Below are 20,602 nucleotides of genomic sequence, written 5' to 3' on the forward strand. Positions count from 1 at the left end.
GGGGCCGCCCCCGCCCGGCCGGAGCGGGGCTGGAGCCGCAGCCATGCCCGGGCTGCCACGGCTTCGATTCCCACCGTAATTTTTCAATTTACAAGGCAGTAAGTGGAAGAGGGAGATGAGATCTGCTGAGCGCATTTTCCAGGAGTATTTACTGCTCACAACGCCGCAAAAGCCATTTAAACAATTGCTTTTATGACACAACACACATTAAAGAAACTTCCCGAATTTTTTTTTCGCCCCTCTGCCATTCCGTGCCGCGCTGCTGCTGCTGTGCTCCGCTCGCTGCTTTATGGGCTGTTCGGATTTTAATGGGGCTGGAGCCCCAGGGAGCGCTGAAATTCGGCTCGTTTAGCTCAGGGAGTGCTCTCAGCTGATCGGGCAGCGAGGCTGGTCCTGCCCCTACCCCGCTGTCCCTCCGGGAGCTGCTCCAGCCCTGGGGAGTTGATGGGGATGAGGGGATGAGCTCACCCCAGCCCAGCGCAGCCCAGTCCGGGCTGGGGTGCCCCATCCCTGGGCGGGTGCTGTGCCCAGCGCAGGCAGTGAGGGCAGGTGAGGCCGGGGGTGTTTGGGAAAGGCTTTTTCCCTCCGGGGGAGCGCTTCGGACTCTCCACACCTAGAGGTCTTCAAGGCTGGTGAAACAAAGCCCAGCCCAGCCTGGAGCTGGTGTATGTCCCCAAGCCTGGCCCTGTTTGTCCCCAGTCCCGGCCTTGTTTGTCCCCAGTCCCGGCCCTGTTTGTCCCCAAGCCTGGCCCTGTTTGTCCCCAGTCCCGGCCCTGTTTGTCCCCAGTCCCGGGTCTGTTTGTCCCCAGTCCCGGCTCTGTTTGTCCCCAGTCCCGGCCCTGTTTGTCCCCAGTCTCGGCTCTGTTTGTCCCCAGTCCCGGCCCTGTTTGTCCCCAGTCCCGGGTCTGTTTGTCCCCAGTCCCGGGTCTGTTTGTCCCCAGTCCCGGCCCTGTTTGTCCCCAAGCCTGGCTCTGTTTGTCCCCAGTCCCGGCCCTGTTTGTCCCCAAGCCTGGCCCTGTTTGTTCCCAGTCCCGGTCCTGTTTCTCCCCAAGCCCGGCGGGGCTCGGGGGTCCCGCGGCCGCCGCTCCGCCCGCAGCCACCGGAGGGCGCCCGCGCTCCGCGCTCGGCCGGGACCGACGGGAACGGGCTGGGAAATAACGGGGGAATAACGGGATCAGTGACGGGGGGAATAACGGGGGAATAACGGGATCAATAACGGGGGGAATAACGGGGGAATAACGGGATCAGTAACGGGGGAATAACGGGATCAATAACGGGGGGAATAACGGGATCAGTAACGGGGGGAATAACGGGGTATAACGGGGGGAATAACGGGGGAATAACGGGGGGAATAACGGGGGAATAACGGGATCAATAACGGGGGGAATAACGGGGGAATAACGGGATCAATAACGGGGGGAATAATGGCGAAGATAAGTAGGAGATAACGGGGGAATAACGGGATCAATAATGGGGGGAATAATGGGGGGATAATGGGGGAATAGCGGGGGCTAACGGGGGAATAATGTGGAGAATATTGGGGGATAACAGGGGGAATAACGGGGGAAATAATGGGGATACTGGAGAATGATGGGGGGGGAATAACGGAGGGGATAACATGGGAGATAACGGGGAAATAATGGGGGGAATTACAGGGGGAATTAAGGGGGAATTACGGGGAGATAATGAGGGGAATTACAGGGGAATAACAGGGGAAATAATGGTGGAACAATGGGGGGGAATAACAGGAAATAACGGGGGATAACAGGGCGGGGTAACAGGGAAAATGGGCAAAGGAGGTGCCGAAGCACCATGGCGCAGGGGTCACCCAGCAGTTCCCATCCCCACCGAGCTGTGCTGTGTGTTTGCAGCCCCAGTGGAGAGCCAGGGAAACAGGATGGGCTTTGGGGTCCCTTCTGACACAAATCACTCTGCGGTTCCATCATGCCATGGGATGGCTGTGGATGACTTGTCTTGCCAAGCTGACCAGGCTTGGACTCTGCTACAGGCCAGTGGAGCAGAGTCCAGCTCCAACCTCCCAAAACCCCAACAAGCAGAAGCACCTGAGTTATTCTGACTTTTATTTCATTGCTTCTTAGTCCACACAGTCGGTATAAAATCAGAAAAGCAAAGCAAAAAAAAAAAAGAAAAAAAAAGTATAACCCCAAAAAACCCCAAGATTAACCAGAAAAAGCAACAGTGTCTGGAGTCCTCAGAGGCAGCCTGGGGTCTGTGCTGGTGCCTGTTCCATTCATGGCCAGACTCGTTGCTGACAGAGGACTCACATCTCACTCTGCTGCCAGAGCTCCACGGGCTCTAGCCAGAGCTGCTTCTGTTCCTCTGCACCATGGAGGGGAAAAAGGAATCTTGGTTATAAATGCTTTATTAAAAATAATAGTAAGAGCAAATCTAAGTACAAAAGCAGTTTTAGCTCATTTATATTACACAGAATTATTTCTCATTTCTAGCTTGGTTGTTTACCTCAAGGTCGTTAACTGAATTTCCAGTGACTAAGGTTAAATGGCGTAGCAGGGTAAGGAATGGTAAATAGATAGCACCATTTCATACATCTGGTATTGGATTTCAGGGACAGGCTGGGCTGGCTGCCTTCTCAGGGCAGCTCAGCTCCATGGCAGGGGCTGGGAGCAGCAGTTCCCAGCTCAGCTCAGCTCCATGGCAGGGGCAGAGCACGTTCCAGGCTGGGAGCAGCAGTTCCCAGCACTCGGCACAGCCCAGCCCCAGCAGCCATGCGAGGGAGAAGGGCCCAGGCTGAGCTGCAGCTCGGCCTAAGTGATTTAAAAGCCCAAATTCCCAGCGGGTGTGGTGGCAAGGCAGTGGGACTTGGGCACATAAGTCATTTAGGCACTTGGGGCAATCAAAACCTTTGCTCCGAAATCCTTCAAACCTTTTGGAAGCGTCTCCCGTCAGATCTGGACGTGCCCTGTGGATCACAGCATGTGGCAGGAGCAGGGCCCAGCCCTGGCTGTGGAACCAAGCGTGGCTGATCCACGCCAGCCTAAAACCAGAGCTGGGGGCTCTGACGGGCCGGGACAGGGCAGGAGAGGTCAGCTCAAAGAGGATTTTGCATGAGAGAGAAATCACTGCGCTCTGTTACACTGTTAGGAGTGAGAGTTCCTTAGGCACTTGCTTTAGGCTTTAAAACAGCGCATGGTCAACAGAAGCAAACAAGACTATGTACATATATGTAAAAAGTGTTATAAATAGGTTTTTAAACCATAGATACTATATACATCTTCAATTAACAAGGAACCCTTTGAGTGTTTCCTCTGGGGTGTCGGTCGGGTTTGGTTTGGATGGGAGGGTCGATTCCTTTTTTGGTTTTTTTTTTTTTTTTGGTTTTTTGGTTAATTTTCTTTTCCGTTTTCTCGTCTATTCTGCCCCGTCCCTGGTGAGGAGGTCACGGTGCCGCGGCCATGTCCCGCGGCGTCACTCGCGCTTCCGCAGGATGACGTAGACGATGCCGCTGGCCAGGGCCAGGGGGAAGGCCAGCCACGCCAGGATGTAGGCGAAGCCGTAGGAGGTGCTTTCCGAGGCTTGGTGCCAGTCCGTGTGCCTCACGGTGTAGATGGCAGCGCCGCTCATCACGCACAGCCCTGCGGGGCAGCACGGGACAGTCAGTGAGGGCACAGAGGGACAGTCCCTGCTGGGACCCGAGTTACATGGGGCAGCAGCCAGGGGCAGCACGGGGACAGTCAGTGATGGCACAGAGGGACAGTCCCTGCTGGGAGCCCAGAAACACAGGGACAGTCAGTGATGGCACACAGGGACAGTCCCTGCTGGGAGCCCAGAAACACAGGGACAGTCAGTGATGGCACACAGGGACAGTCCCTGCTGGGACCCGAGCCACACAGGGACAGTCAGTGATGGCTCAGAGGGACAGTCCCTGCTGGGAGCCCAGAAACACAGGGACAGTCAGTGACACACGGGACAGTCCCTGCTGGGACTCGAGCCACACAGGGACAGTCAGTGATGGCACAGAGGGACAGTCCCTGCTGGGAGCCCAGAAACACAGGGACAGTCAGTGATGGCACAGAGGGACAGTCCCTGCTGGGAGCCCAGAAACACAGGGACAGTCAGTGATGGCACAGAGGGACAGTCCCTGCTGGGAGCCCAGAAACACAGGGACAGTCAGTGACACACGGGACAGTCCCTGCCGGGAGCCCAGTCACACAGAACACCAGCCTGCACCACCATGGGAGCTGGCTCTGCCTGCCCCCTTGGGTCCTGTCCCCTGGGAGGTTTGGGAGGGGATGCTGCGGGCTCTGGCTTGGCTGGAGGTGAGCAGGGATGTCTCTGCCATGCTTAGCAAGCAAAGCCAGAGGCTCTGGAGCTGACCCATCCCTCAGGCAGACCAGGGATGCTGCTCCAGACCAGTCCCACTCCCCTGGTGGCCTGTGTAAAGCCTGGCCTGCGCCACCTCCCTGCAGTGCTGCAGGAGGGCAGACAGAGCTGGGCATTCAAAGCAAGGCATCTGTGCCACCTCTCTAGGTGATAAAAACCACAACAAACCCAGCTGGGCCTCAGGATGCTCTGGCTGTGATGCCCCATCCTTCACAGCTGTACCAGAAGCTCAACTACAAACCTCATTCCCAGCAAACACTGTTCCTTGAAAACCCCGTTCCCTGAAAACCCTGCCCCTCATAAACCCTGTTCCTTGAAAACCCTACTCCCCACAAACCCCATTCCCAGCAAGCCCTGTTCCCTGCAAACTCTGTTCCCTGAAACTCCAGCTCCCCACAAACCCTGTTCCCCGAAACTCCAGCTCCCTGCAAACCCCTCCATGCCCAGGGCTCATCCCTCATGGCCCCCCTGCCCAGCCAGGCCCGTGGGGGTCCCAGGGGTGCCCAGCCCTGGTGGGCAGTGTGTAAGGGTTTGTTGTTGCAAACCGCCCCATCAGGGGTGGGCACTGCCCGGAGCTCACACAAAGCCACCTCTATTCCTGTCCCAAACAAGCTCTTTGAGTCCATCCCAGCAGTTCTATTATCCAGCCGTGGGGCTGCTGTTGGAGCCGAGTTCCACATCCCCTGCCCGGCCCTCAGGACCACCTACATTTCAGCACGGTGATATTTGAGCTGCAATTCCACTCAACACTGCTCCTTTTGTTCAGGGAAAGTGCACAAGTGGGAATTCACTTCATTAAGGAGCAGTTTCCATTCTCCGAGCACGGGAGCCAACTCCCACTGCCCGGCCCAGGCACAGAGAGCACAGCCATTGTCTGGGGACAGGGGACGGGCGTGTGGCCACCAGTCACCTCCAGAGGCCAGATACAGCAGTGATTGTCCTCAGCAGGAGCCTGGCCATGGCTGCACGGCACTGCCGGGGCACCTGCCCTGCTCTGGGCCCAGCTGCAGCCAGCTGCAAGCAATAATGCACCCAGCATCCCTGCAGAGCCTGGCTTTGGGAGCATGCTGCTCTGGCAGGTCAGGAGGGCAAATGCTTCCCAACATTTGTTCCCAGGGTTTGTTCCTGCCAGAGCAGCCCCGGCCTGCAGAGGAACCAGGGCAGCTTTCCAGGGCAGGTGTTTGCAAACAGCTGTGGGATGAGGGCAGGCACAGCCCTGCAGGCTGAGCCCCCCTCTGCAGGGCAGCAGCTCTGGGCTGAGAGGGGTGGGAGGGAAGAGATGAAAGGGATGATGAGAAGGATGCAGGACTTGGGTCAGACCCTGAGGGGCCCACATCTGTGCCATGCACGAAGATCTACCCATGGATATGCTGGACCCACCAAGGATGCAGGGGAGCCTTTGAGGGCCTTTTGAGGCCCTTGAGCCCATCAGGACAAATTCAGCTGGGCTTTGGGGGTGATTCCAAGCTGTGTGAAGGTGCTGGGGATGATCCTGCCTGGCTGCTGCACCACAGAACAAAGTGGCCTCACCCTTCTCTTCCTGATCTACCCTCCCCTCACTGGTGGGTACCAGCCCCTGCCCTGCCCTCCCTGCAGTCCCTGCAGTGGGTACCATCCCTTGCCCTCCCTGGTGCCCCTGCAGTGGGTACCATCCCTTGCCCTGCCCTCCCTGCGGTCCCTGCAGTGGGCACCATCCCTTGCCCTGCCCTCCCTGGTGTCCCTGCAGTGGGTACCAGCCTCTGCCCTTCCTGGTGCCCCTGCAGTGGGTACCAGCCCCTCTCTCCTCCCTGGCTCCCAGGGCAGCTCTGCCCAGCTCTGGCACCCAGCAGAGCCCAGTGCTCCTGCCCTGGCTCCCACAGTAGCAGCGAGACCAGAGCTCAGGAGAGAAGCCTTCTGCTCCCAGGTCTACTAGAGAAGCTCTAACAGAGGTAATTGCGGGTGATTGCATTATTAATGCCCATTTCCCCTCCTTGGCTCTAAGGGGTTTCCATACAGCTCTTTTTCCAGAGAAGGTGAACTGATCTGAACTCCACCTGCACTGTGGCCAAACAGATCCACTCATCATGGAATTCATGCCAATAAAGCTTAGCTCTGGATTTCACCAGGGTTTGGGAAGGCCAGTTGCTTAGAGGATGCCCAGAAAGTTTAAAGTCTAAGCTCAGTGAATGAGTTTTTCCACTGATAAAATAGCAGGACCTTGGGTGGCTTCTAGTCTAACATCTAAAGCTCTAGGAAAGAATCAATCTCCTCCCCAGACACTCTGTCCTAATGCAGCCAGGACCTCAAAGCACAATTACATTTTTTAGCCTGAATGCTTGAAAATCTTCTCCACTGGTTTCATGCATGGAAACATAAACAGAGCCAGTGGCTTTAGAGCATCAGTACTTGGGGAGCTGCAGCCTAGGACGTGAGGACGTGAGCTGTGGCTCCTTTCCAGCACTGAGTTCTCAAAGAGTTAAAAATAGCAGCTGACAGTCCAAGTCAGAGCTCACCCTGCAGCTCCAGGGCTCTGTGCTCATGGGGAAAGCACCAGGCCCCCTCATGGCAAGGTCATAAATAATCACCCAGCCCTCTTTTGCCAAAACAGGATTGTCACGACTTTCCCCACCCCGCCAGCAGCTGTGGAAGCCTCACCCAGCCTGGTGAAGGTCCCAGAGCCAGCACAGCCACCCTGGGCACCCAACATCCCATCCGGGGGCACAGGCAGAGCTCTCCTTCCAGCATCCCTGTCATCTACTGCCCCCAGCTCTGCCCCAGTGCTCTGGCACCCTGTCCCTCCAGAGCCTCCCTGGCTGGGGCAGAAACCCTCTGGCACCTTCCCTGTGCAAGGGCAGAAGAGCCTGGATGCACAATGGCCCAAGAGCTGGATCCCATCCCAGGATCCCATCCTCAACACCCCCGAATTGTTCATCCCCTTCCCTTCCCTTCCCTTCCCTTCCCTTCCCTTCCCTTCCCTTCCCTTCCCTTCCCTTCCCTTCCCTTCCCTTCCCTTCCCTTCCCGTGGCAGTGACACCAGGAGCCCATGGCAGTGGCACCAGGTGCCCGTGGAAGGTGGCACCAGGTGCCCGTGGCAGTGCCACCCTCAGCCCCACTCACCTGCCAGGATCTGGAAGACTCCGGTGATGTAGAAGCGGCCGCCCTTGGTGAGTGTGAAGAGCTGGCAGAAGAACAGGAACAACGACAGCACGCTGAAGATGACGGAGAGGATCATCATGGCTTGGACAGCCTGCAGCCATTCTGGGGACAGACAGACACACGGGCACCTCAGCGTGGGCACATGGAGCCCCTGCTGTGCCCAGGGCCGTGCCACCAGCCCAGCCTGGCTCCCGTGGGCTTGGGAGCAGCTGGGGGCTGTGCCCAGCTTGGGCACAGTGCTGCAGCATTTCGGGTGCCAGGGGATGCCATGAATCAGCTGCTGGAACACAACAGATCACAGGCCTGGCACTGCCTCGGGAGTGTTTGCCACAAAACAGAGTAGAGACAAAACCCTGACACCAGGCTCTGTTCAGCTGTGCTGCAAACACCAAACCATGGGCACTGAGCTCTGCTCAGCCGTGCCTCAAACACCAAACCATGGGCACTGAGCTCTGCTCAGCTGTGCCTCAAACGCCAAACTATGGGCACTGAGCTTTGTTCAGCTGCAAACACCAAACCATGGGCACTGAGCTCTGCTGTGCTGTGCTGCAAACACCAAACCATGGGCACTGAGCTCTGCTGTGCTGTGCCTCAAACACCAAACCATGGGCACTGAACTCCGCTCAGCTGTGCTGCAAACACCAAACCATGGGCACCAAGCTTTGTTCAGCTGTGCCTCAAACACCAAACCATGGGCACTGAGCTTTGTTCAGCTGCAAACACCAAACCATGGGCACTGAGCTCTGCTCAGCTGTACTGCAAACACCAAAGCCATGAGTTCTGATACACCACGCTGGCCGAGCTCCGAGGGTAAGTAAACACACAGGAGGGAAAACACCCTGTGCCCCTGTGGAGCTGGACCTTTTGGAAGTTCTCCCCAGCTGCCAAACGCAGCTGTGTCCCAGAGCAGGCCAGCTAAACCAGCCCGTGTGAGTCACTGCTCAGCTATTTCCAGCCTTAGTGGGTGTGTAAACCCCACGTAAAAAAAATATAAATAAACAAGCAAAATGCAGCTCCATGCTGAGGGCCGCTGCAGCTTGACAGAAAGAGGCAGTGCTCCCTTTGCCTTCCCCTTCCCTTCTAAGGTTTGAAATCAAAATGCAGGACTCAGTGCAGGTAAACTGAGGCACAAACCACTCAGTGAAAGGCAGAAAAATCCTGCTTGGGGCTGGATCCTTCATGAGGCAGCCCTGAAGCCTCAGACTCAGCCCCATGTCCCTGCCTAAATCCTTGCTCAGATCAGACCTCCAAGTGCTTGGAGGATGTGCAGTGCTGAACTGCACCTGCCTCCATTCCTCAGCACAGACAGCGCTCCCATCCCAGCTCAGAGGGGAAGCTGAGCTCTCCTCTCAGCCCTTCTGGGCACAGACAGGGCTCCCATCCCAGCTGAGGAAGCTGAGCTCTCCTCTCAACCCTTCCCAGCTCTGGGCACTGGCTGAGCCGCAGCCAAGCCCTGCAGCTCCCTCCAGGACCAGAAAGCCGAGTCCTTTGTGATGCAAAGGCCACAGGATCCGGCCCAGAGGAGCCTTTCTGCTCGAGGTGGATGCTCCCACTGCTGGTTATTTTAGGAGAGGGCTGTCTAGACAGAAAGCCGAGCTGAGCTGAGCTGCCCTTTAATTGCATCCGCCTCCCCTGCCCGGTTTTTGCTTCTGAATGCAAATGATTTACGGGGGCTTTGCAGAATCCCATTGTAATAAAGAGCCCTGTCAGAGGCACAGAAAGGCAGCGTGAGGGGGGAGCCCACCGTGGCCAGAGGGTTTGGGCAGCCAGCCTGGGAGCAGGGAAAGCAGGAAGTGATCCCACAGCCCGGAGCTCTGAGCTCACATCCAGCCCTTTGCTGACTTGTGCTGGCCTCCTCTGTGAAAACAAAGGGCAGAATCCCAGCCCAGGGCTGAGACCCACGAGTTCCAGAGCTCCATTAGCTCCAGCTGCCCACTGACTCCAGCTGGATTAGGACAGCTAATTGCCTTTAATATGTTTAAAACCACCCCTATAACTGCAGGTGAGGTTTCTGTGGGCTCAGCCCCACGTGCCTTTAACCCTTTGCTGTTGGTGCCATGTCCAGCCCCGGGATCCCAAACACAGCAAGTTTCCCAGAGCTGCAGCTGGGCTGTCAGCACTGTTTACGCCCAGGCTGTTATTTGTGGTTTCCCCTGAGCAGTGAGCTGGTTATCCCATTTTTCCCCTGCATCTCTTCAGCTCTGTGTTTATATCTGTGTCCTTCAGGAGGAAGGAGGAAAGGAAGCAGCGTGGAAAGGACAGATAACACCCTGCACCCGCTTCCGGAGCAGAGCCAGCAGGAGGGACCACAGCCCTGTCACAAAGGCAGCCAGACACAAGGCAAGGAGTCCTTACAGAGCAAATTCGAATTTTCCTTTAGGTTCTGCAGGCCCTGATGTACTCACAGCACTGCTTACAGCAGCAGGGAGAAGACTTCAGCCCTGGGAAGATAAAGACCATGTTTCACTGCCCTAAAATCCAGCAGGAAAGAAAGAAACCCAGAGCAGGAGTTGCAGCTGAATCTCCCAGAGAGACAGCAGCCAGCCCAGCCCTGGGCAGCAGAGCCCCAACCCTGCTTGCAGGGAGCTTTTAGGACTGACAGGACTGACAGGGCAGTGAAAACGTGCCCTTGGCCAGGAGCAGAGGCCTTGAAGTGTTGCAGTGTGTTGTAAACTTCCTTCCCCAGGTGTGCCTATACCTCTCTCCCTTCCCCCTTGCCCCCATGCTGAGTGAGTCCTGTCAATCAGGCTTAACATTCCAGCAAGGCGTGGTGTTGTTGGTCAAGTTCAAAGGATGCCACTCAGGCCTGGGGGTCATTGGCCTGTCTGGGTGTCATCTTCCCCTGAGACCCTGCCCCTCTCACCTGGTTGGTGGCTCACCTGTACCTCCCCTCCCCCTGCCCCTGAGCTTAAAAGGTGAATCAGACCATGCGGCCGGGATTCTGTTGGAGCAGTTGCTCACGTTCAGACCTCTGTAACCATGGAATAAACCTCTGGACATTAAACCCTCCAGCAGAATCCATCTCCTTTTTCTCTTCACCATCCCCTGAAGCCATTCCTCCTGAGGTAACGGGGTTCCAACAAGCCTGGACTTGTTCAGTGCCCAGCTGCAATCTCCAGCAAGCCAAGGTATCTCTGGGGTGACACACGACAGTTGCTGCCTTTGGCCCAGCAGCAAGCGTCAGACTGGCCCAGGCACAATCTAACTAGTAATATTGGGATTCATATTCCAATATTGAAGGACAGGCATCGCCTCCCCAGGGCTTCATTCACACCCCTCACGCCCTCTTTGGCCCTGGCCAAGCAGGAAAACCAAAGTGCTCACTGAAGACGCTCATTAGAGCTCAGCTTATCCTCTGCTGTAAGAGCTCCCTAAATGAGTGCTGGGCATTAAAACCCCTCCGTGCTGGGATCTGCAGCTGATGGGAACGTTCTGCAGATGGAGTTTTCCCTCTGCCAAGTGTGTACACTGTGCATTTAAAAAGCAACCACTTCTGAGGAAGAAAACATCCATTAAGGAGGCAACCGCAGCACATAACACAGCCAAAGCTGGAGGGAAGGAGGGCAATTCATGCCCCAGCTGTAAAAGCTGCTGCTTCCATGCTGCAAGTTGAGTCTCAGCAGGGTCAGGAACAGCGTGGGTACAAAGGCACCAGGCCAGGCTGCCAGGAAAAGCCAGGGTTTCTGAGCAGAGTTTTTCCAGAGCAACTCTCAGGTGTCACGGCAGGACCAAGATCCTGAGCCCAGCTCACATCCTCCCCTCTGAAGTGGCAGGTTGCAGCAAAAGGCTGGGACTTGCAGGGGTTTTGGTACTCAAACATCCCCATGAGGCTGGGAAAGGGTGAACTGGAGGTGCAGAAACACCAGCTCAGCTGCAGCTCTCTAGGCTGCCCTTCATGCAGAGCCCCTCAGGACCCCCAGGGCCAGAGAAACTCCAGTGCCTGTGGGGCTGCAGGGAGGCAGAGACTGAACACAGAGCTCCAAGTCCTCCAGGGCCTCCTGCTCCTCTCCTGAGCTCCTGCAGATGGACATGAACCCCTCAAACCTCTGTCTTCTCCTCTCCTCCTCTCTGTCCTTCTCCTTGAAGCTCCATCCACGAGGGCAGGAGATCCAGAGCTCTCCAGAGCTGCCACATCCCACAGAGCTCACATCCTGCAGAGGCACTCCTGATGCAGCTGAGGCAGCAGAAAGCTGCTGGCACCACGAAAACTCCTTCCAGCAGCTCCACAAAGCCCAAGGCAGCTCCTCTCCCTCGTGGTGGTGGCGCTGACCTCCTGCTGGCCTGTGCTGAGGTGGCAGATCCATCACTCCATGCCCAGATCCTCCCAGGGCTCCAGGGATGGCCAGTCCAGCAGCAGAGTAGGCAGCACTGGTGCCTTGTCCCACAAACCTCGGGCAGGGTCACTCAGCCTGAGCCCATAGGGACATCCAGGGGGCTCACCAAGACCAAAAAAAAGCAGTTGAAGGTTTTTCCAGCACCACACTCTGTAGGGGACACCCTTCTTCTGGCTTGGCAGTCTTCCTTTGGCCACATGCTGCCCTCTTCCTCCTGTTCCTCTGTGGGCCACAGCACAAATATGGCAGGGAAGGCTGTCTGAGCCCTCCTCTCACAGAAGAAATGGGAGCCAAAGACATCTGGGGCAGCTGAGAAAAACCCAGCACCAGCTCCCAATCCTTCCTTAGCAGATGCTCTTCGTAAGAAAAACAAGCAACAATAAAAATTTGGCTTTAAGCAGAGGAAATCCCTTTCCTTCTGAAGGCAAGAAAGTTATAAGAAAAAATGACCTGAAATAGAAAATATTCTCTTGGAATGGGAGATTTTTAGATTTTAGGAGTAAATTCTTTACCCAGAGGGAGGTGAGGCCCTGCACGGAGTGCCAGAGCAGCTGGGGCTGCCCCTGGATCCCTGGCAGTGCCCAAGGCCAGGCTGGACACTGGGGCTGGGAGCACCTGGGACAGGGGAAGGTGTCCCTGGGATAGTGAGAGGTGTCCCTGGGATAGTGGAAGGTGTCCCTGGGACTGTGGGAGGTGTCCCTGCCATGGCAGGAGTGGCACTGGATGGGCTTTGAGGTCCCTTCCAGCCCAAACCATCTGGGATCCTGTGAATGCCCCTCAGGTGATTTCAGAACACCAAGGATGAGTTTCAGTCCCCCAGGGTTGGAGAGGGTTCAGCCCTGCCTGAGTTGAGCTGGTATCACCCATTATTAACAACATTAATAAAATCTGCTCTGGGCAAGCACCTGGGCTTTGCTTGTGGCCACCACATCAGCAAAGCAGTGCGGGCATCACAGGGCCCCAGCACCCAGTGATCGAGCACTTCCCAAGGTTTAGGGGCTCCTTTTCCCTTTAACACAGCCCCAAACCCCCAGCCTGCCTGTGGACAGGTCAGCCACAGGAGAAGCTGCCCTGGAATAACAAAGCTACCCCCTACACCCAACTAAAGCATTTACTAGTGCCAGTGTAGGCAATAGAAATCACACCACTGGCATGACAGAGACGACATACCGTAAGGGAAAATGAAATCATAATGAATAAACTAAGCTATAAACAGCAAAGATCAACCCTTGTACCTTTTGCATCATGGTCTAGCAAGAAAAACCAAGCAAAATGAAATTAAGTTTTGATAAAGTGAATTCAAGGGGGAAGACAACAGGAAGGAGAAACATCTCCTGGCCCTGCAGGAGGGTGGGGGATCCCATGGACGGCCCCATGGCCTCCCCACTTCCACACTCCCGCCACAACCGGAGAGAACACAGCAGGAAAGAGGTCTCCCTTCCTGCACAGAGCATCCAGCTGAGGAAAGCAAAGGCCATTTTTGGAGGAGAGACCATGGCAGCCTGGGGCTCTGGGCTGGAATCTCCTGGAGAGCCCTGCCGGGCCGGGCTGGCACGGGGCCCTGCGGCCCACAGGCCGCGCTCCGCTGGATTCCTCAGATAAGGCTCCTCCAGGAATGTCTGACGGCGCAAACCAAGCTAAGATTGCTACATTTTTTCCATAGTTCTCGGCCTCTTGAATAAAAAAAAGGCATTATCTAACAGCAGATGCAGAAATCAAAGCGACAAGGAGGCGTTGTATGAAGAGAGGGAGTGGGAATGTGCCCGGGGCTCCTGTGGGGATGGATCAGCCCTCACACACCGAGGGCCACGGGCAAGTGGAGAGGTGGGAGCTCTGCTCCATGCCCACAGGAGGGTCTGCAGGGTGAGGAGCACAGCCCAGAGCCTGCCCAGGGCTGCTGAGAGTGCTGAGTGCTCACCTGCCAGCCCTGGCACTGCTCCATCCCCACAGGAGGGTCTGCAGGGCAAGGAGCACAGCCCAGAGCCTTCCTAGAGGCTTCTGAGAGTGCTGAGTGCTCAGCTGGCATCACTGTGCCCAGCCCTGGCACTGCTCCATCCACACAGGAGGGTCTGCAGGGTGGGGAGCACAGCCCAGCCTGTGCCCAGGGGGAAACCAGAGCAAATCCTGCTGGCACCTGGATTTAAAAGTTCTGCTTCTCATTGGGCATCCAGACCAAAGCCACTAAGGAAAGGGCCCCTGTGTGACAGGACAGGGGAGGAGGCTCAGCTGAGACCAAGGGGGCACTACAGCATCACCAGCCCCCAAAATCCCCATCCATGATGAGCACAGGTGACCCAGCACCATTTAATTCCCAGATTCCACTTGCTGAGTCCCACTGCCTTCTGAAAAGGGAAGAACAAATAACCACACCCCAGAGGCCACCATGATGGCCACAGCAAAACCTGTCCCTGTGTGAAGACTGGAATTCTGCCAGAATTCCCAATGAGGATTCCTTGCTGCTCCCCAAAGCACCTTGGCACTGCAGGACTAACCATTCAGTGCCATCCCAGGCACAGGGAAATGAATTCTTATGGCTCTCTGGAGCCCAGTGCTCACAGCCTCTGTTCTGAGAGCTGTGACCAACGATGGTTTCTGGTATTTGTATGGGATTGTTCCTGATTTTGAAAATAAGCATATTGCTAGGAAGAGGGTGAGGAGGAGGCAGGAGACAAGCCTGAGCCTCGGAGGTGGCTCTGCCACAGTGTCCTTGCCCTGTGACCTCAGTGCTGCTCCAAAGAGTGGCTGACAGCAGCTCCTGCAGCGGTGACAGGGGAGGGAGGACCTGCTGGAAAGGAAACCATGTGGCATTTTTGTTGTTTTTACAAACAGACCTGAAAAGCCCTCCATAAACCCAGGAAATATCCTTTGACTTTATGCTCCTACAGCAGGATGGGCTTTGGACCTGCATCCATGGTCCCATAGGACGAAGGCAGGTGCTCAGCAGCACTGCTCCCACTCCCTGGCTGCAGGATGAATGGGGCACAAGCTTTTGTCCAAGCAAAACCCCCTCGTCCTGATGCCAGAGCAGAGCCTTTGGATGAGTGAGAGTGGTCAGAGAGCACAGTGAGCTCCTGCTCACAGCGCAGCTCACGGGGGCACTTTATCCTGGAATCCCAGACTGGTTTGTGTTGGAAGGGACGTTAGAGATGGGCTCATTCCGACCCTCCTGCCATGGACCTTCCACTGCATCAGGGCTGTCACCCCAACTCAGCTGCTCGGCTGCGTTTCCAACAGGATCATCGTGGCCATTGTCCCTTTAACGATGAAACATCAGCGCTGGAAAGGCTCCAGAGGCTCTGGGAACGGGCAGAGGACACTCCCAGCCCGGCAGGACCGTGGGGTGTGCGGAAACCACCCAAGCACAGCTGGGACAGGGCTATCTCAGCACTGACAGCCCGTCCTGTAAACATCCAGAAAGAGCGGGGCGGGCGTGAAAAGCCAAAAGGATCTGGGGAGGCTTTAGAGCTCCGGGGCTCTAAAGGGGCAGGCGCTGCCTTTCAGCACAATCAGGGGCTCAGCACAACCCGGGGCTCAGCACAACCCGGGGCTCAGCACTTTCGCAGCCCGCATGACTGCCCTGCAGCGGGGCTGCCGACGCTGCAATAGGCGGCCCGGCCGGCTGCTTATGCGGGCCCGGCTCCAGCGGCTCGGGATGCGATCCAGCCGCTCCCGGCTGGCCCGGACACCAGCAGGCGTCAGCAGAGACCTGTGCGGGGCCGGGACTGCCAAAGGAACCAGAGCGGGGACAGCGGGGACAGCCTGGACAGCGTGGGGACAGCGTGGGGACAGCAGGGCATCGCCTCCCCGCGAGCGGTGGGTGCGCTCCCAAAGGATTGGGGTTCTGATGGGAACCTCCAAAAACCCTCGCACAGCCTCCCATCACTGAGGGACCCTCCAGGAGCATGGAATGCTCCCCGTGTGACTGTGACCCTCGCCAGGGCCACATGGCATCGCTGTGCCCGTGTCCCAGTGATGGTGCTGGGATTCTGGCACTGGACCCTGTCATACAATCTATTCTCCCAGGAAAGCAAAACCAGGCTAAGAAAACAAATGGTGGCCCCAGCACCACCGGCATTAGCTCTGTCTTCCAGGGAAACTGAGGCACGGGCTCACCCAACTCTCTGATGCGGATTTTGTGTTCCCGGTGCCACCCTGGGAAGTGCGTGTCACGGTGTGTCAGCACACTGTTGACCTCAGCAAACAGCTCAGGGGTGATGTCACCCGGTGTGACACCAGCCTTCACCAGCGGGGTCCCGAGGCAGCCCCAGCTGTGCAGGTGCAGGGGATGAAGGGTCGGGGTGCTCAGCTCAGCCCCCACAGCAAACCCTGGGGCCAGGGCTGTGCCCAAAGCTCAGCCCGTGCCAGGACAAAACCAGGACAGATTCCCAGGTAGAGGACAGGTGTCCTCTGGATCAGGTGTCCTCAGGGCCCGTGTGCATCCCTCAAACCCCTCGCAAGCAGAGCAAGAGGGAGCTGTGCCAAAAGGAGCCCCACAGCCTCCAGCAGGGGGGGCAGGGCCCAGTGGCCTGGCGCGCCAAGGAACACTTCGTGTTTGTGCCATCAAGAAGAAAGATGTGCTAATTACAGGAGACCCCCCAAAAGGGCTCTAGCCATCACTGCCAGTGCAGCTGAGCGTGTCATCCTGCCCTGGTGCTGCCAGGAGCTGCCCCGCGGCCCGAGAGCAGCCGGGCAGAGCCAGGGCCAGTGGGTCCAGTCCTGTCCTAGGCTCCACCGCAGCTTCAGGGACTGGGAGGGGACGGGGAGCGATCCCCCACTGCCGGGCCAGCCCCGTGTCCCCACACCGGGACACAGCAGAGCCGTGCTCCTCCAGCAGGGCACAGAGCAGGGCAGGCAAGGGGATGGGGAAGGGAAAATCCAAGGAGGAATCCCAAACAACCCGTATGGGAAATTCCTCGTGAGTCCAGAGGCACCGCGGGGAGGAGAACAAACGCGGTGGGAGGGAACAGCCCTGATCCCGGAGGGCAGCCGTGATCTATAGGTGCATAGCCCCGATCCATGGGGGCACAGCCCCGATCCATGGGGGACACAGCCCCGATCCATGGGGACACAGCCCCGATCCATGGGGACACAGCCCTGATCCCAGGGCACAGCACTGATCCATGGGGACACAGCCCCGATCCATGGGGGCACAGCTCTGATCCATGGGGGGCACAGCCCCGATCCATGGGGGGCACAGCCCCGATCCATGGGGGACACAGCCCCGATCCATGGGGGACACAGCCCTGATCCCAGGGCACAGCACTGATCCATGGGGACACAGTCCCGATCCATGGGGGCACAGCCCTGATCCATGGGGGGCACAGCCCTGATCCATGGGGGGCACAGCCCCGATCCATGGGGACACAGCACTGATCCATGGGGGGCACAGCCCTGATCCCAGGGCACAGCACTGATCCATGGGGACACAGTCCCGATCCATGGGGGCACAGCCCTGATCCATGGGGGGCACAGCCCTGATCCATGGGGGGCACAGCCCCGATCCATGGGGACACAGCCCTGATCCCAGGGCACAGCACTGATCCATGGGGACACAGCCCCGATCCATGGGGGCACAGCCCTGATCCATGGGGCACAGCCCTGATCCATGGGGCACAGCCCTGATCCCGGGGGTCACAGCACTGATCCATGGGGCACAGCCCTGATCCCGGGGGTCACAGCACTGATCCCAGGGCACAGCCCCGATGCATGGGGGCACAGCCCCGATGCATGGGGACACAGCCCCGATCCATGGGGACACAGCCCCGATCCATGGGGACACAGCACTGATCCCAGGGCACAGCCCTGATCCCGGGGGTCACAGCACTGATCCATGGGGACACAGCCCCGATCCATGGGGACACAGCCCTGATCCATGGGGACACAGCCCTGATCCATGGGGACACAGCCCCATCCATGGGGGCACAGCCCTGATCCATGGGGGGCACAGCCTCAGTCCCAGGGCACAGCCCCGATTCCGGGGGACACAGCGATGATTTCAAGACACAGCCCCGATCCCGGAGCACTCACCGTTGGAGGAGGATGCCATGCATTGGAAGGGGTCGCCGGTGGTGCAGTTCTGCCACAGGTCTGCCGCACGCTCGCCGTTCACCAGCCATTGCTGCGGGACAGACACAGCCCGTGAGCGGCTCCCGCACCCCCGGCCGTGTCCCCCCGGCCCCACCGCGTCCCCCCGGCCCCGAGCAGCCGCAGCCCCGGCGTGCCTGCCGCTCCTAGGGCCGCGCTTTTCCGACCAGAGGGGTTTGGAAAGGCAGCCCCGGTATTTGCTTTTAACCGCTTCTGCCCCGCGGCGCAGGAACAGAAGCTCTTTATGCTCCTTAGCACGGAGCGAGTCCCGCGGGGCCGCGCTTCCCTCCCCGGGCCGGCCTCGCCCGCTGCCTGGCCGGGATATTTGAATGCTTCCACGTGATTCCTAACGGCTCGGAAGATTTTTGTAACGTTTTCCGTGACTGTTACCACAAAAAGAAAAAAAAAAAAAAAAAGAGAAAAAAAGAAAAAAAAAATCCGGGAAAGAAGCCCCTGGTGAAGCAAGCTTGGAAGCCACCAGCTCCTCAGAGCAGCTGCCTCGAAGCCAACTCCAGCCTCTCCCCAGCAGCTGACGTGTTCACTGGGCTGCAGCCCCGGGACAGTGCTGGGAAGCCTCGGGGCTGCATCCAGCCCTCGCTCCTGCCGCTGCTCACAGAGTCAGCCTTGGAAGCTGGGCTAGGAAAAGAGGCTGGGCCTTATTCCCAGCCCCGAGGAGGAGAGCCGTGGAGCAGGACGGCTGTGCTGAGGAGTCAGTGCCCAGCCAGCCCCGTCCAAGGGCTCTGCTCGACCTGGCTGTTCTGGTCCTGTGCCTGGAGCTCAATAGCAGGTGGAGCTCCCTTATGAAAGGGGAGAGCAGCATCACCCCAAATGAGGGGATTTGGGGTGCTCCGAGGCTGCTCCTCGATGTGAACCAGCCTGGGGAGGATGAGGAGATACTTTCCAACAGCCCTTGTGTCTCTGTACCAATGTGGATGGCCTGAGCACCACCACAGAGCACAGCCAAGCGTCCCAGCAGCTTCCCCTGACAGCACAAACTCCCAGGCTCCCAAATCCCATCGTTACTGAGACCAGCACCCAGCCCGCAAAGGCTTCCTGCTGACAGCCAGGCTGTAAACGCAGCCATAAACAAAAATAACCCCTCCTGCCCTTGCCCCGCCACGGCCGTGCCCGGCGTTAGCCCGGGACAGGGAAATCCCAACTCACACTGACGATGGTGGAGACGAAGAGCAGCACCAGCACGGTGACGTGCAGCACGATGATCCCCAGCAGCAGCAGCAGCATCTTGGCGGTGCTGGAGGCAGAGCTGCGGCGAGACAGGGATGATGCTGAGTGCGTGTGTCTGTCTGTCTGTCCGTCCCGGGGGCAGCGGGAACGCTCCGCTCTGCCCCGCCCGGCGCGGGGGATGCTGCTGGGGCAGTGCCCGGCGCTCAGGCTCCCTCCGCGGGCCCCACAGACGGAGAGGGGTCCGAGCCCTCTGCCCGCTCCCCGATATCCCCTGGGGCCCCCGAAACCTTCCCCCGAGCCTGCTCTACCCGTCCCGCCGAGGGCTCCTCCCAGTCCCTCCCCGGGGACCTTCAAAGCGCGGATGTCCCCAAGGGCTCTCCCAGCCCCTCTCCCCGAGAGGAGTCCGGTCCCCCTCTCCTCCCAAGGGAATGTGCTCCCCGGCCCGCCGGGCGGGAGGGCTCGGGCCCAGCTCATCGGCCCCGAGGGGCTGCCCGGGATCGGGCAGCGGGGAAAGGGGGCCGGGGGGTGCCTCGCCCACCCACCCATGGGAGCAGTGCGGGTAATTTCGCCGGCCCCACCCCTGGGGGAATTTTACCGGGCTTATCTGCCCTGGCGACCCCCGGGGACAGGGCAGGGGCGGGGAGCAGGGGGCGTCAGCCCCGGACTCTTCCAGCCCACCGGGCTGCCTCGGCCCCTCTTCTCCTGGGGTGCTCTCAGCCCATCTCCCCTCCGCTCTCCCGGCAGAGCCTCTCCGGGACCCTGTCCCGAGCTGGGGGGGACCTTCCCCAGCCCATCTCCCCTCAGTGAACAGGGGAGGGGGCTGCCCTGACCGCTCTCCTTGGAGAGCCCCAGAGCGGGGGTGCTGCTGCTCTCCCTCTCGGCTGCGGGCCCGCGGCTGCTCTCCCGAGCCCTGTTCCCGCTGTGCCTGTTCCCTGGCCCTGTTCCCGGTGTGCCCGTTCCCCGAGGATCTCTCCGGCCCCGTTCCCGCTGTGCCCGTTCCCCAGCCCTGTTCCCGCTGTTGCCGTTCCCCGTGGGGACGGCCGCTCCGTACTCACATCGCGGCGGAGCGGAGCGCGCTGGCGGCGGCGGAGCGGGCGCGGAGCGGAGCGGGCGGCGGCGCTGTCAAGTTTCTCCTTTTACCGGGGCCACCGCCCCGCTTGCGTCTGCGGCACGGGGAGGGCTCAGCCGCCGCCCGCCGCCCTCCTATAAACGGGACAGCGCCCGGCCCCGCCGCCTCCCCCCGGGAACCGCTCCCGGAGCCCTCGCCTTCCCCGACACGGCTCCCGAGCCGCTCCCGCCCCGCAGCGAGGAGATTTGGGGACGACAAGAGACGAGGGGCCCGCTGTCCTGAGCCCCTCTGCCCGGGCAGCCGTGGAGGAAGGCGGGGGAGCGGTGCCGTGCCCCGCTCTCCGAGCAGCCCCGAGGTGCCGGTGTCCCTGTCCCGCAGCGGGGGCAGCCCTGGGCGGTGTGAGCAGGACCGGCCGTGCCGGGGAGGACAGAGC

The 20,602-nt window shown here is 58.9% G+C and overlaps 1 protein-coding gene across 1 annotated transcript; it reads right to left on the reverse strand.

Annotated features, from left to right (window-relative positions):
- Nucleotides 1–2,367: 2,367 nt before the first annotated feature.
- On the reverse strand, nucleotides 2,368–20,207 carry PMP22 (peripheral myelin protein 22). Its single transcript, XM_058817161.1, has 5 exons — nucleotides 20,156–20,207; nucleotides 19,080–19,179; nucleotides 17,859–17,949; nucleotides 7,459–7,599; nucleotides 2,368–3,614 (listed from the first exon to the last, which is right to left on the reverse strand). Exons 2-5 carry the CDS (start codon nucleotides 19,155–19,157, stop codon nucleotides 3,448–3,450), a joined length of 477 nt encoding a protein of 158 aa, XP_058673144.1. The 5' UTR covers nucleotides 19,158–19,179; nucleotides 20,156–20,207; the 3' UTR covers nucleotides 2,368–3,447.
- Between the last annotated feature and the right edge of the window lie 395 nt (nucleotides 20,208–20,602).

This window comes from Ammospiza caudacuta, chromosome 19 (assembly GCF_027887145.1).
Source record: "Ammospiza caudacuta isolate bAmmCau1 chromosome 19, bAmmCau1.pri, whole genome shotgun sequence".
Taxonomy (NCBI): domain Eukaryota; kingdom Metazoa; phylum Chordata; class Aves; order Passeriformes; family Passerellidae; genus Ammospiza; species Ammospiza caudacuta.

Bases quoted from the DNA above. Each gene is read 5' to 3' on its own strand.
- PMP22 (XM_058817161.1), bottom strand. From the start codon at position 19,157: ATGCTGCTGCTGCTGCTGGGGATCATCGTGCTGCACGTCACCGTGCTG. The intron at 17,950-19,079 runs GTGAGTTGGGAT...TCTGTCCCGCAG, and splicing joins TCGTCTCCACCATCGTCAGT to CAATGGCTGGTGAACGGCGA. The intron at 3,615-7,458 runs GTGAGTGGGGCT...GCTGCCCCGCAG, and splicing joins AGTCTTCCAGATCCTGGCAG to GGCTGTGCGTGATGAGCGGC.